Source organism: Myiozetetes cayanensis, unplaced genomic scaffold, assembly GCF_022539395.1.
Source record: "Myiozetetes cayanensis isolate MyiCay16 unplaced genomic scaffold, myiCay2020 scf1, whole genome shotgun sequence".
NCBI classification, from domain to species: domain Eukaryota; kingdom Metazoa; phylum Chordata; class Aves; order Passeriformes; family Tyrannidae; genus Myiozetetes; species Myiozetetes cayanensis.
The window spans coordinates 51,178,998-51,196,622 of record NW_026086604.1 but is presented as its reverse complement, the minus strand read 5'-3'; the positions used below and the strand labels follow the sequence as shown (position 1 = coordinate 51,196,622).

Here is a 17,625-nt window from a genome sequence, read left to right as displayed (position 1 = left end):
CAGTTACTAATTGGTGCAGAAAGATGTTGTTAAGCTGTTCTGTTGTTAACCTGTGCCTTGGTAAAACTGCAACTCATGCTTAGTGCTGAGGTGTTCAAACTCACCCTCTCGCAGGGGGGAAGCCTTTGCGCCCTTGGAAGTTTCTGAACATGCCTTTGATTTTCCCTGTCCTGCTTTCCACATGACTCCTTAGAAGCCTGGACCTGTTTTCTCATTACATTCATCTCTGATTAGGAACTCCAACTAAATATTAAGAATTTTTTATTTTGTTCACACAGTTTGGGTGGTTCTGTTCAGAGAATGTTTTCATTCCCCTGTATGGTCACAGGGAGCGTGTGTGTACATGAGGAAGAGGAGCAGGTGGCAAATTACTGGTGTCAACCAGCCTTTTCTGCTGAGGTGACTTTTCTTTCTTCATCCTCTCATCCCAGCAGTGCTGATTCAGATCCTGCAGCCTCCATGCTCCCTGGGTTGCCTCTGGTCTGTAGCTGAAACGATTTGTAAAAAGAAACCCAAACAACCCTCCTGCATTACAGTAGTTTTATTTTAGTCACAGAACAAACAACTGTTTGCCTAACTCTACCTAACATGTAAAGTCTTCAACAATGACAATGCTGGTCCAGGTGAGGAAGGATCATGTTGAAGTATTCACTCTGGCTAAGGTATCAGGCAGGAGCCCTAAAGCAATTTTTTCACCTGCTTTATCCCCATTTAATCTTTTTCTTGCTGTGCTATCTGGTAGTCCTTCCTGTGCCAGATGCTCAGCTGTCTGATTGGGATGAAAAGATACTTGAGTTGCTACTTCAACACGTATCTGTGTGAGATGACCATCTCTGGAAGCCCCAGTAAAGGTCCCCAAAGGCTACAACAATATACTGCTGCTTTTCTAGCTTGCTGAAGTTTTGAAAGGAGCAACATCAATAATGCTGCTTCCAGAAATTCTGTGTCATAGGTAATGAAGAGATTTGAGGATCCAGAGAGGAAACCCATTAATAGGATAAATCTTCATTATTTAAAGCTTCTGAAGATGGGCTTTATCTCAGCAAACAAGGGATTAACAGACCTATATCTACTATTAGTGATAACAGTGGGGAATTATTGCTTCTAAGGCAATGAAAGCTTTTGTAATAGAAAGTCAGTACAAAGTTCAATTATTGGATGGATGAAGTTTGGTATAGAGCTCACAAATCTGTATGTTCAGACTTAAATTTTACTGAGGGCAGCTGCTTTATTTCAGATATATGGAGTATTTTAATGTCTGAAGTTTGGTAATTTTTAATGGATGTCTAGTCCTTAACAGCTTCCAGTCATATAGTCTCAGAGAAAATTCCATTAATCTGGTTACTTAAAAAAAAAAAAAAAACCAAAAAAAACCAAAAAAAACCAAAAAAACAAAAAACAGTTTACAGAGTAGATACGATTTATAACCCTGTTTTAAAGTTGTTAATTCACTTGAAAACAAAGTGATTTTACTGTGGCTGCTTATATTTTTTTTTCTCCTTGAATTAAGGTTTGTGTTGGTTTGCAGGTTTTTGCAAGCTTTTATGTACTTCACAGCCCTTAAAGCTATCTTTTCTCCTCCACATCTTCCTGATCAATGGCTCATTATTTCAATTCTGTCTTCATTATATAGATGAGATTAGCACACAAGTTTTAAAATACTCACTTATTTCATGAGGTTTCTCATGCAATAGATGTGCATTTGAAATTAGTTTTCCTTTAAAAGAAAAGTCACTGATGGTCAGAAGAGGGTGGGAGATAAACCAGGGCTGGTTTTGTCATTGCCAGAAAAGCTTTGATCCAATGGAAGCTATGGAAACCAAGACTTAATAGAAAAAAAGAACTTAGACATCTGCTAAAGAGCTATGGAAACAAAAGTTTGAATGATCTCCTTACCTACCAAGATCTACACTCACTATGTCTGTGTCTGTATTCTAGCATTGGGATAACAACATGTTGAAGAAAAACAATTCCAGTCTTAGTCTACATTTACAGATATTTCAAAAAATGTTTTAAACATTTTGTTAAGCTGAAATTTATCGTAATACTTTTTAACCTGAATGGTCAAACTTTTGTATTGCTGTTAATATGGCACAGTTCCACCTAGCCAGTTCTGAATCATCCGTGTCTGAACCAAAGCAGGGTCTAAGGCTTTTAAGAGCTAAAAATACTTGCAATGCTTTTTAAAGCTTTTATCACTCGAGAATGGATACATTTAGTAACTTAAGTCCAACTGTGGACTGAGGTTTGTGTCTGCAATATCTCTCTACACCATTGTCCTGCTGAGCTGAAGAGGAGGCATGAAGGATCAGCTCCTTCTCTGTGGAATCTTATAAATAATGTGATTTGGAAAGACATTTTCAATTCATTCTTTTTTTTTCTTTAAAAACCATGTGAAACCAAATGCCTCCTACTCTTCTTAACCCTTATTCTTTGGGGTGCTTAATGCGTTTCAGCCAACTTTTCCACCTCTCTCCTCCCTGTGTCCCGCTATTTCTGTAAAAAAATTGTGTTAGTTCAGCATACCCCGAAGCATCAGCTCCAGTATGGTCTGAATTATTGGTCTATAACCTAGGGAGTAACAACCTTCTGGGAGGCAAGGATGGGTCTGGAGGTACCATAGGACTTGGCTGAGTCCTTTCTAACAGCATGTGTTTCTTTGGGCATATAGCCAAATGGTGTAGTGAGAGGGAGTGGGGTGGCTTACAGCATTCCTTTGGAAGAGACATTATGGATATAATTTTATGGATCGTAACTTTTCTGTAGCTCTGCCATTCAGGTACAGAAAATGCAACAGGATGGTTTGTGTATGAATAGCGTACTCCTGAATTTCAGGAGAGCTGTGCAGGAATGAAATTTTTCGTATTTTTTTTTTAAATTCCTTTTAATTCTTCCTCCCCTGATCCACAGAACTTTTTCAAACGTGGCAATAGTATGTACCTCTTTTAAGTCAATGTTTGAAAAACGTTTCACTCTTCAAACAGTGCCTAGAGTTTGGGACACAGCCTTTTCAGTATTTTAAGAACTCCTCCTCATGAATCTCAGTCTTCAGGGCCTGGCCTGTGAAACATGAAATTTTGCCTTTTCTTCCTGTATTTCAGCTGTCTTTCCCCCAGAGAAATAGAATTTCTACCACAACCACCACCTCCATTTCTGGGGATTTATTATTGTTGAATTTCTGTCTGTTGTTTCTTCTTCTACTCTCTCCTTTCCCCTATTTTCCTCTTCTTTTCTTCCTCTCCTTCCTTTTTCTTCTCTTGCTTGGTCACTTTTAGCACCTCCATTTTAGGGCTAAGCTATTCAAATGTCAGTCAGTCTTGATATTCCATTCTCTGCTCCAGACTTTCAGGCACCACTCTTGTCTTCTTCCATGTGAGGAGGGTGAAATAAATATACAAGAGAAGATATCCAGATGCAAGATTCAGACAGTTCATAAAATCCAACACAAATCCAGAAGTTCTACAAAGATGGATTCCCCAAATCTGACCCAGCACAATGCTCTGATGCCATTGCTGTGAATAACCAGGCAATGGGTACTGGCACTAGAAAAAAGGTCCTGTAATCATAAACAATGATTAATCAGGAAATAAATCAGGAAATGCATCTCCTGAAGTAACTTGATGCAAACATTTTCTTCAAATGGCAATCTTCATGGAAGCTCAGAGAAGATACGGATCTCTCTGTTGTGTAGGGAAAAGTAGTATGTAAAGTACTACACAGAGTTGTAGGAAGATGCAGCAACTGGAAATCTCATCTAGAAAAAACTGTTATTGAAGATAAATCCAGCAGAAAAACAGCAAAACACTAGAAGATTTGCTATCATTTGAAATCAAGATTAGATGCCTTTCTAAACTATAAATTGTAATTCAACCACAAGTTCTTTGTTCAATAGAAGAATTATTGTGTGTCCTACATTGTACAGAAACTCAGAATTATTACTTCCTTTCCTGGCCTTGGAAATTATGGGGCAAATCCTCATCTGAAATCAACTCCTAAAACATCAGAACATGCAGGATCTGAACTGACAAATATGTTTATTAAAAAAAAAATCAGATCATCTTTACTACATGCAAAATTCACAAACCTAAAAGATCTGTAATTACCATGTTTGATGACTATATGAAATATATTTTTTGTTTACATAATGATTTTTTTTCCTATTTAATGCCATGACTAAGTACTAATGCAAATTCTTATACTATATTAATGTAATAATTAAATAATGCATACAATAAAAATTTTAGCAATGTAATATTTTAGCAACTTCAGCAACTCCTTAGATTAAATATCTGTGGGCTCAAAAGTAATTTGTTTTTCTGTTTTCAAGTTAAATTGAAATTGCTCTTCTGAATTTAATGTTAGGCTAATATAAAAAGTGGGGTTTATTTTTATGGTCACCACTTATAACTTTGTCAGAAGGTCACAAAAGATGAAAGTGCATCTGCTAGAAGGATGAGTCACAGATTCAGTAGGAAGCTTTGCTGGGAAAACAAGCTTATAGGATAGTAAATGAGCAAAAAGTGCCAGCTTTATTTTAAGAACTGTTTTTCATGATGTTATTTCTGAGCATTTCTCAGTCAGACAATCAAGTTCCTCTTGGCCTGTCATAATTTCTAAAATTTTTTCCAAATTATTTCTGCTATGCATTTTTCAGAATACCAATGAGGACCTTCAAAAATCCAATTTTTCCTTTTTTGCAAAAATAGAAATGTTAATCTATTCTCGTCTTGCAAACCTCCAGTTGTTTTTGATGTTATGTGCAGTCTTTTGGAAAGCAAAATATTTCCATTACTAAATAAGACTCTCAGAATTTGTTTTACTTAGCTGCTCTATCCAGGCACACATATACTGGTCTTGTTTGGTATTTGGTTTCTCCCACTTAGGACTCATTCTGACCTTACATGTATGTTGGCTAAGATGAATTCACATCAAGATCAGAGTTGGACACAAATACAGCTGATTTTGATCACTGCTGAGTGTAAAGGCGTCTTTGTGGAATGGAGCATGCAAAACCGAATAATTTATGTTGCTTATACATTTTGTGGCAGCCATTCCTGTGTCTTTAAAAGCTTTGAATAAGAGAAGATGACTCTATTTCTCTGAAAAATGTTCTGCACCAACAGTTCTCATTGAAGATAATGATGAAGCATAAATCTTGAGTGAGCAGCAACTTGTAGCCTTATTGGAGGCCAGAACAGACAGAGTGAGCATTCCCAAGATGAACAGTCTATTTTGAACCTGATAAGCAGGGAATGTTGTGTTGAGTACCTTTTTGACTAACAAGTCCCAAAACCCAAACTAAAATCAGAAGTGAGGAGCAGTTCCTCTAGATTCATCATTTATGAGACAAAGTGAAACACACTAAATACAATGAAGTGAAACACATTCAAGTATATCCCTGGTCAAGTGGCAACTAAGAAGGAAAAGATGCATATTTGATGAATGCAGGACCAGGAGGGAGCAGAATTAAGTCCAGTAGTATTACATATGGATAATTTTAAACCAACAAATTAAACTAAGAAAATGAGAATTTAACTGAAATATAATAAATTTCCTAACTGTTAGGATTATGTGGAGTATTTTCAGTGGAGATAAAAGTAAAGCACAAGTTGTTCTGACTTTATAGCTATAGTGTATTATAAAACATACTGTGGCAATGGAATATGTGATATGAAGGTCATGTCTGCTTGGCAGAAGAGTCCAAGAACCTTCAAGAACTTTCCTTCATTTCTGTAGGAAATACTCATCACTAACTGTCAATGGAAAGACTTCTTAATTTATTAAGAATTGGATATCACTTTCATTCTGATGTTTATAAAACAGAAATAGGATGAATTGTACTGTGATTACATAGAAAAGCTTAAAATGAACCAAAGACGGAGAGCTGTGTTGTGAAACAGGGGTAGAAGATGAAACTAATGGAAACTCAACAACTAATAGGAACTCAACAACCTTGATCATTGCTGGCAAAAGTGACAAGTCAGTTGGCAGAGAGGAAAGCAGACAAACAAGATGTTCCTCTGTGCTGATAGAAATATGAACAGAATACAATCCAGCATGAATTTCAGCCAGATGGAGCCATACAGTAACATCAGCTCTGAATGTGCTTGCATGCTATGGAAGTTTGAGTTTGGGTTAACTCTAAACACAGCTCTGTCAGCTCCTTTAAGCTACAACAACTAACTTTTTGTGCAGGATCTTATTTTTTAAATTTTTTTTCCCCAACCTTGACCCCACCCAAAAGCTCTGAGAAATCTTGACGTTTATAGCCTTTGGCTTGTGTTGACAATCAGAACGAGAAGTCAGTGTTGATAGATTGTTTAATAAAATGCTACAGAGCTCTTGTTCTGGGAGTTGATGGTATTATGCCCATGCAGCAAACTCCCAGTTAACAAACAGGTGTAACATCTCCCTTTTTATATTCTTTTCACTTCTCAGCATCCAAAAGGCAGATTTCATGCAGCACATCTCTGTTGAATGTCATTTATTCTTTGTATTCATTCAGCTTTTCATATTGTATCTTACTAGGTAAAGAAAGAACTAAACCTCTTGAACTTACTCTAAATCCCCCAGCAGAAAAGCTTCAGTGCTTTGCTTGTTGGCACTTTGTTAATGAATCTATTTTATTTACTCTTTCAGAGGAACAATAGTTTGAGATTTATTGTTCTACCAAAAAATAGTCCTCCTTAATTGTCTCTTAAAATCAGATTTATTTTTTGTAAAAGTTGAAAACTCAAACACATTGTGGAAGAAAAAGCTTTTGCCAATAGACAAAACTGTTTATAGTGAATACTGACACATGCTACTGGTGGCTTAACTTTGGAACTCTGCAAACTATTTTGCTGTGAAAGAACCAGACTAATTAATGTTTCCTGTTAGTTTTATTTCAGTATCTAGTACATTTACAAGGCGTTTGACATGTATTAATTTGAAAATGTTGTGGATTTTTCTTTTATTCTTAAGTGTGTTTTTTCCAACATATGTTTCTTACTTGACAGAATTATTGTGTAATCCCAGTTTTTCCAGAAATAGTCAAATATCTCATATCATTGATATGAATACTGCAAATTAATTTTTCTCCTTTTTTTTCTCAGTTGTTTGATGATCCTTTCCGAATGTTTTCAGTTTTTGTTCAGAACAGCTATGAATTCAGTGGAATCCTTTATGTTTACTAGCATTGGCATAATTAGATAGAAATTTATTAATAATATTTGCTTTTTAAAATAAAAAAATCAGTAGACTGTTCAGTGTGCTGAGATGTACTTTACAGCTATGTCTGGCAGGGTGAATGGAATGGTGTTGTACGTCAGTTCAGTAAATCGCTCTGAGATGTCATGTTGCTGTGATTTGCCAAATGGACATGAAGCCACCTTTTCTCTCCCCCTTTTCTGTAGCTCTGGGTCTACAGGGCACAGGTCCTTGAAAGTTTGCTCATTGAACATAGTAGATGTAGTATTAATATACTCCTATTTTTTATGTTGAAAACCAAGTGAAAAAAACCCCACCGTTTCTTTTGACTAAATATGTGGAATGAAAATATTCACTGCATTTTAGATGTGATGGAAAACCCACCTGTTTGAACAGAACAGTTGGTATTACAAGGAAGCAAAAATTGCTGAAAAAGTATTTTTCAACATTGTAAGATTTGGTGTTTGTTCTCTAACTTGGCTAGCTTGTTTTTTTTATATTCACAGGTTGTTCGGTGTCACTTCTCTTACTCAGACAAACTGCTCAAGCACTTGGATGATCATCAAAAATCAAGACTTACACTGGTATCACCATGCTAATCCAATCTTACTGCTGGTGATGTACTACACCCTCGCAACTCTTATTCGTCTCTGGCTACAAGAGCCCATTGTAAGGGTAACTTCCTTCTCTCTTCTAGCACTAATGACTAATGACTGTGAGACTGGCCAGTGCAGATACTTGCTAACAGAGGTAGAAACCTTTAGGATAAAGAGCCTTAACGCTTACACTGATTTGGAAAACAGGTTTTGATACGAAGTAGTGGTTGAACTGGATTGACTCAGTGATCTTGAAGGTCTTTTCCAACCTAAATGATTCTGAGCCTATGATTCTAGTTTAGGTGCAATCAAGTGGAATGCAAACACCCAAGGCTTGTCTATCAGAACTGAAGTAGGATACATTCTGGCCCAGGATACTGTAAGACAAGACAAACATTTGCGATTTTGTCACAGATATAGAAAAAATTTCTTAAAACCTTTCCTTCTGATTCTGTGTTTCTGAGTGAAAATCCCAGCTTTGATTTAAGAGTAAGAGAACAAAGAGAAAAAAAGGACATTTTAATTCTTTCAATTGCAGAGAAAAATGGGAATATAAGAACCCAAAGGTATCTTGGAAGCTTAGAAAATGAAAGTATAAAAAGAATTATCCTAGACATCATAATCCTCTGAGGTTTGATGACAGTTTTAGATTTAGCAGTGCTTGTAAACCACAATGAAGACACTCATGGCAGCTGTGAATTAGTGCAGTTCATAGTAGCAAGTAAAAACTGTTGAAGGTTTTCTTATTTTAAGGGATTTTCTTCATATAATGGATAATGTAACATTTAAGCATTTAGAAAGGCAACCAAAGTCTCCTCTGAATTGAGATGTCTGATATTTGGGGTTTACATATATAGGGCTTCAAAAGGCAAATGATGCCAGAACTGTCAGCTTGAGTTATTAAAAAATTGTGTCTTAAGTTTCCAGAAATCTTAATACTGTAAGTCACAAGATTGTGGTCCAGTACTCTCTGGCACTGGGTATTTTTAGAGTTTTTTCCCTAATTTTTCTGCAGCTGCAGCATCTGTAAACTTAATTTTTTTTTCCTTTCCTGAAGTGAAAACTGAGATTTCCAGATAATAATATGATTTTAACACTGGGGCTATAAATAAAACTTCACATCTCACAAGCTGCATAGTAAAATCATGAGAACTATTCACAGAGGAGTAACCAGATGTGAAAGGCAGTTAGTGGGAGCCGTGTGATCTCGGAAACTCTGGTAACTCATTTCCAGTACCTGCATTGTTTTTGTTCAGCTTTTACCATCCTAAAGTTTGGTGTTGGATCTAAGTTAGTTGCTGAGCTTTTTCAGTTGAGGGAAATGGGCCTTTCTGTCTCCATATAGAGTGAATGCTGCAAGTTCCTCCAGGGAGTTGAGAGGAACTATTGTGGTCTTGCCTACAGTTCTTTTTTTTTTTTAGACTACTTGTGATATCTGAGATAGATATTCTCATAAGACACTAAAGTCAGTCTCTGGGAACTGCCAACATGTGAAATCAGAAATGCTTTCCAAGAAACTGAGCTAGAGCAAGTAAGTTTTAAAAGACATTAATTTAAGAAATGCTGATGCCTCTCAAACCCATGACTACGTGAGAGGCAATACAAAGTCTTGGCACTCCCATGGGAACTTCAGATGCCAGGGAAATGATGCTTCCCTCCAAAGATAAATAGATGTTCAAAAAAAGAGAATGTTGTAACGAAAAGGATGCCCATTCATGAATGCTTATTTTTGATACACAGGATGTAGTGATGCAATATTTTGCACATTTCCTCCTTCCAGAATTTATTTTTTTTTTTCAGTCTGTATGTGTTTTGTTTTTGTTTAGGCATTCTATAGATCAGGAATTAATCTTTCTCTTACAAACTATCCCTGGTAGACTCCGTTCTCAATCATTTAAATTCAGAAATAATGTATTCTAGGTTTCATCAAAATGTTTTTTAACTTGTTAATTTGTGGCGCATTTGATTCATTATGGAACTAACCTACCTATAGCTGAATGGATGGCGAAGACAATACGTTGTGTGGTGTTTAGTGCAAAGCAGTTGTTCTCTGTATACTGCTGTCATGTACAGTAAGAAGTCAGTCATCTTAGAAATTTTGTTCACAGTAACGTCTTGAACAACACCTGTTTTGAACAAAATGTGTGTGATAGAATATGCATAAGGAAATATTTATTTAGTCTAAAAAGATGTACCTAAGCTAAATGTAATACTGACGTAGCAGATTCTAAAAGCAGGGTAAGACATGTTTTTTTCTTCTTGTGTGAGTTACATCTTGGGGTCCTCCTCTGGATAAAACTCCTCCTGAACTGCAGCAGGAGGTATCTTTGAAACAGATCCTCTTGAGACTGTCTCTAAACACTGCAGCTGATGAACAATTTTACAGGGACAATGTCCACTTCAAATCTTGAGTTTCAGGGAAGTTTTTTGTGTGTGTGCCACAATGCCAATGCATGGCACGTATGAGATTTCAGTGTATGGTCTCTGTGTGGGATTTTAAATGGATCTGAGTCATGCAAAATGACTGTGGCAGTCAGTGGAAGTTTTGCTTTTCTTATGCTTTCTATTTTGGATCCTGATTTGTTCTAACATAGAGTCCTGTGAAATTCTACCTCTGCCAATAAGAAGAGGCGATCTGCCTCTGGAGATTTCAGCTCATAGTTGTAACTGCCAGCACTGAATATATGAATAGAGCCCATTCATTCTGTCCTGTGAGTGGTGAGTAATAGTACAGGAGTGAACAGTTATAGCAACTGAGTGTAGAGTCCTCTCATACAGTTTTTATAATTGTTTGAATTAAAAGGTATTTGAGAGTTGCTCAGGTAATCAAAGAATTGAAAAAATTAGACAAGTCAAAAGTCTCTCACAAGTTGTATTACTATTACTGTGTTTTCTGATTTTTCTTTCTCTTCTGAGAAAGAGAAAACAAGATTTCCCACCCTTTCCTGTAGTCCCTTCAGCTAAAAATATTTTAGTAAAATATTTGTGTACATCTTAGGTCTTTTGTATGATTTGGTCACCCTGGTGCCAAACTAAATGCCTTTGATAAGCAGTTCTGTTCACATTTATGTTAAAGTTTCAAATGGCAGTGACAAGGATTTTATAAGCACAGAATCAGATTATTTCATCTTACAGCTTTGCTAGGAATGCCCTTCTACAATCAAATATAAATATACAATCATATGTGAAATGTGCTTCCATTTCCTCTGAGAAGTGAAACTAAATTAATAACCATTGTCTATGTAAGTCAAGATTTAAAAAGTAGGACCTTGCTGTTAGGATTGGAATGGAAAGAGCTTTGCAGACCTCTGTTCAGCATCCTGATTTATTCTTCTATTGCATCAGATGATTTTGTGTAAGCAATGAGAACAGTTATCACCAGGTAGCTGCCACTCAGGAGGCACAGTGAAGGAAGAGGGGCTTGAAGAGGAGCTGTAACCTAGGGTGGTTTATGTACACATACCCAGTTCTCCTGCTTTGTCACTCTGCTTTAATAACATCCACTTTAAGTCTATTAGAGAGGCTTCATACCCATGCTGAGCCATGGAATCAAGATGGATTTAAGACCAGTACATTTGCAGTCCTCCTCAACTTAGTAGTAACAGTTGCTGTCAAAGATAAAGAAGTAGATCACATGGGTCAGAGACAATCACGGAATCACAGAACAGTCCAGCTTGAAAGGGACTTTTGGAGATCATGTGATGCAACTTCTTGGGAGAGCAGGGCCTCAGATTAGATTGTCCAGGGCCAAATCTTGGATGTTTTCAGCAGAAGCTACCAATACCAGTGATTCACTATTCTCATGGTGAAATACTTTACTTTTTTAATATCCAGAAGGCATTCACTTGAAGCAAATCATGTCCTCAGCGTCTTGGCTTATAACCTTGTCTACCCATGAGAAGAGTGCCTCTGTCTTCTCTAAAACTACAATTTCAGTACTGTATGTCTGAAAAAAAACCCCTAATTCCTGCATCCTTCAACTTCTCCAACCCTCTAATCATCTTGACAGTTTTCTCTTGGATCCTCTCCAGATTTTCTGTGTCTCTCTCGAACTGGGGAATGCCAGAACTGAATTGCAGGTGTGGCCTGACACTTGCCAGGTACAGTGGAATAATCACATCCCTTGATCTGCTGGCAGTACTCTTGCTGATGCAGTCCAGGACATGTCTGCCTTCATTGCTGCTGGAGCTCACTGCTGGCTCATGTTCAGCTTGCTATGCACCAGCACCCTCTGAGCCTATTCCACAGAGTTGTTTCCCACAGAGTCTGTCCACAGCCTTTACTCTTCCATGGGTTTATTCCAAGTGCAGGACTTTATCTTTGTTAAACCTTGTGCATTTTTTGATGTCCCATCTGTGTATGGTGACTCTTCCTTCTGGCCCATCTACCTCCTCCCAGTTCAGTCTCATTCACAAATTTTGTTTGGGTGCAATTCCATCCAGATAATTTTGAAGATACCGAATAGTACCAGACCTAGTGCTAGTCCCTGAGGAACTCCACTCATGTCCAACTACCTTTTTGTCTTTGAGCCATTACCCTACTGGGAGAAAGACAGTTTAGCTAGTTCTCCACCAGCCTCACAGTTCATCTGTCAAGTCCATATCTTACCAGCTTTTCAGCAAAAATGTTGTGGAACAATAGTCAAAGATGCTGAAATCAAGGTAGCTGACATCCACAGCTCTCCCTTCATCCACTCAACCAGTTGTTTCAGAATAAACAATAATCAGGCTACTCTTGGTAAATAAAATAATCCGTATTGGTTTTTTCCAGTTACCTTGTTCTATATGTGAGCACGCACAGGTATTTGCTGACCCCAAAGCAAGACTAGATGAGCCAGGGTGGATGATCAGCACTGACTACTTCATTACATATTGAAGTATGATGAGTTAGGTTAGTCTTTGATGATAGATGCAAATGCTCAAAGGGTTTGAATCTTTTCAGTTTCTCTGTTTAGTGAAATAGAATTGGTTTTTCACTTGTATAGGCAGATGAAAAGAGTGAATTTTCATTCAGTACACTGCCTTGAAAATGAAACACCTGTATTTTATGTGTTTTCTATTTTACGTATTTGTGTATGCTTGTGGTATGACTACATAGTAAGTTAAGGTAGTATATGGAGGTCTGTGTTATTCTGATATCATGTAACCAGCAGTTATAGAAAAGCTCTGTCACCATTTCTGAAAATGTCATCATAAATGGAGTGTATTAGTCACTAAAAGATGTTTCAAAGACATGCTTTGGAGGGGGAGCATCAACTGGGGGGAAATTTAAATTCCTCGGATAAGATTGCATTTACAGAACTATAGCTGGTGTTGTCATTTGTTGTCATTTAGCAGATGCCTGATGAAGAGAAATCTGTTAGCAGGGAAGATGACAAAGAAATACCCTGCAGCCCCATTCCAATGACAGCGGAGAGAAGGCGCAGTCTGTGGTATGCAAGCCACTATACAACTGATGAGAGAAAAGTAAGGCTGGAGGGGAAAGGGTCTCTGCATTACACAGTTACTTTGAAATTAAGGGTAGCAGCATTATATAAGTTGCAAGTAAGATCTTCCCGTGTGATTATATAAATCAGATGACACAATATTAAGGCTGTGTGGCAGACTAGGAGTATACTTTGTAAAAGTGAATAAAACAAAACTAGGAGCCAGTGTAAGGAATTAAGTGAAGACCATGCTCTATGTTTTTGGCTTCCTCATTTAAGAAGTTTAGGGCAGGGCTTTTGGCGTGGGGCCATTATCTTTGTGCAAAACAGCTAGAAAGTCTGTCAGGGAGATAAACCTGGTGTAAAGAGCTGATCTGCTTTGTAACTACTAATTAGCACTGTCATTGGTAAGTGGGAACTGCCAGCTGCATAGTGGTGTCCTTGTTGGAGATATAAAGCAAAGCAGTTAAGGCAGTTGTGTAAAATCTCCTGGAAAGGTCCAGCTTTCTACCATCTGTCTGCACCAGCTGCTGTGCAAAATTTCATTTGTTGAGCTACTGTCAAATTTGGGATATATGAACATTCTGTTGAGCCACACATACTCAAGCCCCAAGAACTCCACCATAGTAATAGTAATGGTAAATGAGCTGGCAAATGGATGAAGTATCACATTTTATATTTGTATCAACATTTTTTGGAACTATTTTTATAATTGTAGTAATTCTAATGATTGTTTAAAAACTTGGTTTTTAAGCATTGGATCATTAGAAAGACATTAGAAAGCAGTTAATCAGTATAATATCATACTGATTAATTCTTTGACCTAGTATCCAAAATTTCAATGCGACATTCTCAGTTTTGATTTAAAATTCACAGGAACACACAGTAAAATTATGTTAATGCTGTGGCAAAATCAATATTGTTTTATGGTAGTGTACAATTCTGCTGGCTTTTTAAGAATTCTTTCTGAATTTCTTGGTGCAAATCTGCAGAAGTCAGCATATATGCATGCATGTATTCAAAAAGTTAGACTTATTAATGCTTGAGCTGTGCTTCTTTAATAATTTGTCCTTGCATTGCTTTTTGCAGCTTCTGTCAATGACCCAAGATGAATACAAGCCATCGGATGTTAGTATACTACTAGTCTTTGTAATTTTGCAATTCTTCTTATTGTGTGTAAATACAGATTACACTGATACAGATAAAACCTTAGATGACATTTGTAAAACTTCTATAATTTTGTTAGCCTGCCAGTTACCCTATATCCTTGATTATCCTAAATATAATTGTCCTTTGCTCTCTTGATAATTTCACTGAGAAACCACTGAGTGATCACTTGAAATTAAACTGCTTGTATTAGTAGCAACTGGCAGACGATCTTTGCTATTTCATTGGGTTTAAATAAGATACGAAAATATGCTTTCTAATGCAAGCCATTTTTAAACTTGATTTAGTTTCTTTGCTGTATTTCTTTATTTCATTCATGTTGGAATGCTGAGGCCCTTAAAGCATGACTGACAACACATGAGTTCTATTCACAGATTACAGAAAATCCAAGTCTTTGAACAGACATCATGATCTATATATCTTGACTGCTATAGACTTTAGCAGACTCTGAAAGCAGAAATTTCTTCTCTGTTCAGCATACACGGAAGAATGGAGATGCAGATGAATCTTGGGAGCATCCATAACCAAATCTGAACATGCTTCCCAGGTCTGTGGTTGGTGTAGGTGCTGTACATAACTAACATAAGCCTGATACTATTCTGAAACAGTCCACACATGCCTGTGCATAGTTTTTAAAGGCAAAATACTCCCCTATCTCACAGCCCGAGCAGAAGTCAGTCTTCAGTGTGTATTACCATCCCTAACACATTGCACATGAATTTCTGCCAATATGAGAGATATTAATGACTGTGGTTGCTGGAGCCCTCATTCAAACAAGCACAAGGACTGAAATTGAAGTCAAAAAAATAAAACAATGAAAGACTCTTGAATTAGTATTACCAAGTGATGTAAATGTGGCATCAATAACAGCAATTACCACAAGTGGTTTTAGTAACAGCAGCAAACATAGGTCTCTCCAGGAAGAATTCAAATTTGAAAGTAATTTATAACCATTATTTTCATGACTACTGGAAATAATTGGGTGTGAACTAAAGTCTTAAAATCTCAATGTATTTGTTTGCCTAAGAAGGAGAATGAATTTTTAGTTAATTCTATTAGTATGGCATAAAAAGCTAACCACAATTAATATTGGAAGCTGTTATGCGCTTTTGCATGCAATATGACTATAACATGCCAGTTTCTTTGGAAGTAACTGCAGTTACTTGTTAACCTCTTAAAACATTGGCACTTCAACAGTAGCAAGGCACAGATGTAGGAGTCCCATTCTTCTAAAAGCCACCCTAAATGCAGTGCCTCTCTTCGATGTTCTGGCAGGTGCTGCTGGTAACAGTGAACGGGAACCCTACTGACTATCACACCATCCACCCTGCGCTGCCATTAGAAAACGGTCCGGCCAAAGCAGACATGTACTCAACACCACAGTACAAATGGGAGCCTTCAGATGACGTGTCAGGTAGTGAATTGCCTAGGAATTGTCCTTGGTTCCATATTGTTTTCTTATTCTCTATCTCCACTCACTGCCTCTAGCATTTATTTCCATTTTGGTAAGCTCATTGGCCTCTTAAAGTTTAATAATTGCTGTCGCTTACAATGATGGCTGACCATTTGGCAATTCTGTAAACTGGACTGTGGGCATATCCTATGCAAAATACTTTGCCTACCAACACCAAGTGATTTGAAGTAGCCATCAGAGTGATTGCAAGCAAAATAATTCCAGGAGAGGCTGCATATACTAACTGTAGACCAGCAGGGATTGCAAGTAACAATTTCTTTTTCTACTTAGAAAAGGAAGAAGAGGTGGAGGAGGAAGAAGAAGAGGAAGTTACACAGGAGGAAAAAGAAAATGTTAAATTACATGCCCTGGTCTCTGTGTTCCAATTTATCATGAAACAAAGTTACATTTGTGCTCTGATAGCTATGATGGTAAGTACTGGCAACAAAAAAAATAATGCTGTTCCTTTTACAAACGTGTCTTCTCAGTGCCTTTCTGAAAGTAATCTCATCCTTAGTTTTCCATAAATCATTGCAACTAAGTCAAAAAATATCACTATGGTGTCTGCATCATTTTGGGCCCATTTTAGGTTATTAATGCATAAATCCCAGGCCAGTTATAGACCTATAAATAGGGCAGCGCGTGGCATTCTGGTTAAAATATCACATATCCAGGACTGGGAGGCCCAGGCTTTGTTGTCTGTCTGAATGTCAGAAAACCACAGATGCTCAGTTTTCTGTTGATTCCCAAGCTTCTGCACAAGCAGGTTTGTCGTGTGTTTGCACCACTCAGAAAGTTTTCCTACAAAATTAAAGTATTTCATGCCGATACAGAAAATTTTTAAAATATAGTTCCTATTTCAGGTTGATGTGTGCATCCAATTACTCTCTGAGAAGAAAAGATGAGTAAGGCCTGGTTTCTTGTATTGACACAGAAAGTTCTCAAGAAAAATACAACTTCGTGCCAAGCCAGATTTTCCCCTTGTTTTACTTATGGCCCTCCTTTCTTTTTCATGTTGCTGCTTGCTTTTAAGCCTCCTTGATGCAAATACTTTAAGCTTCATTATATCAAGTTTTCTGCATAATGATTAGGTCTCTCTCTATATTCCCAATGCAAGCTTTACTTTTACTGTTTTGGAAAGGTTTCAACTATGATGAAATTAACCATAAAACTTCTTGGCCCAATTTTGAATTAAAAATGGTAAAACAAATCAGCTTGCCTGCCTCTTGTTTGTATGAAGTTTTTATTTGCTGTCTTTTAGCAGAAAAGGTTTCTTCTCTAAATAAGGCAGGCTCCTTATATAAAGTATGGATCTGGATTGATGCATTTAGCAAGTAGTTGTTCTCATAGTGACAGAATGACTTCTTTCCTAGTATTTTAAACTCATGTATTTAGATCGTAGAATGGTTTGTGTTGAAAAGGATTGTAAAAATCACCTATTTCTGAACCCACTGACTTGACCAGGGACACCTTCTCTTAGACCAAGTCTGCATTTTATTTTTAATTAATTTCTAGGGTCATATCTCTCAATATGAAAGCAGAAGATATATTTGAAAAGCTTTCTTTTAGTTTAATATTGAGAGACTGTTAGCTATTTTCTTCATTGTATATTACTATATGATCTAAATTATGAATTTGTTTATGGTGTGCTCTGATACAAATCCATTTATACTATAGTCTGAAGACAGCTCATTGTAAACTATTTTCTTATATGAGGACAGAGAAGTATCATAAAGGTGTTTTTCACATACCCTTAAAAAACATAATTTCCGAGGGAGCTGAGCTAACCTGATAGA

The 17,625-nt window shown here is 37.0% G+C and overlaps 1 protein-coding gene across 2 annotated transcripts in view; it reads left to right on the top strand.

Moving 5' to 3' along the window:
* PIEZO2 (piezo type mechanosensitive ion channel component 2) overlaps positions 1-17,625 on the top strand; it is a 294,412-nt gene that overhangs the window by 186,661 nt on the left and 90,126 nt on the right. For both annotated transcript variants that reach the window (XM_050321408.1, XM_050321398.1), the window contains exons 8-12: positions 7,695-7,857; positions 13,118-13,249; positions 14,299-14,337; positions 15,652-15,790; positions 16,121-16,260. In XM_050321408.1, the coding sequence (XP_050177365.1) occupies positions 7,695-7,857; positions 13,118-13,249; positions 14,299-14,337; positions 15,652-15,790; positions 16,121-16,260 (613 nt within the window). The remainder of the gene's footprint in view (positions 1-7,694; positions 7,858-13,117; positions 13,250-14,298; positions 14,338-15,651; positions 15,791-16,120; positions 16,261-17,625) is intronic.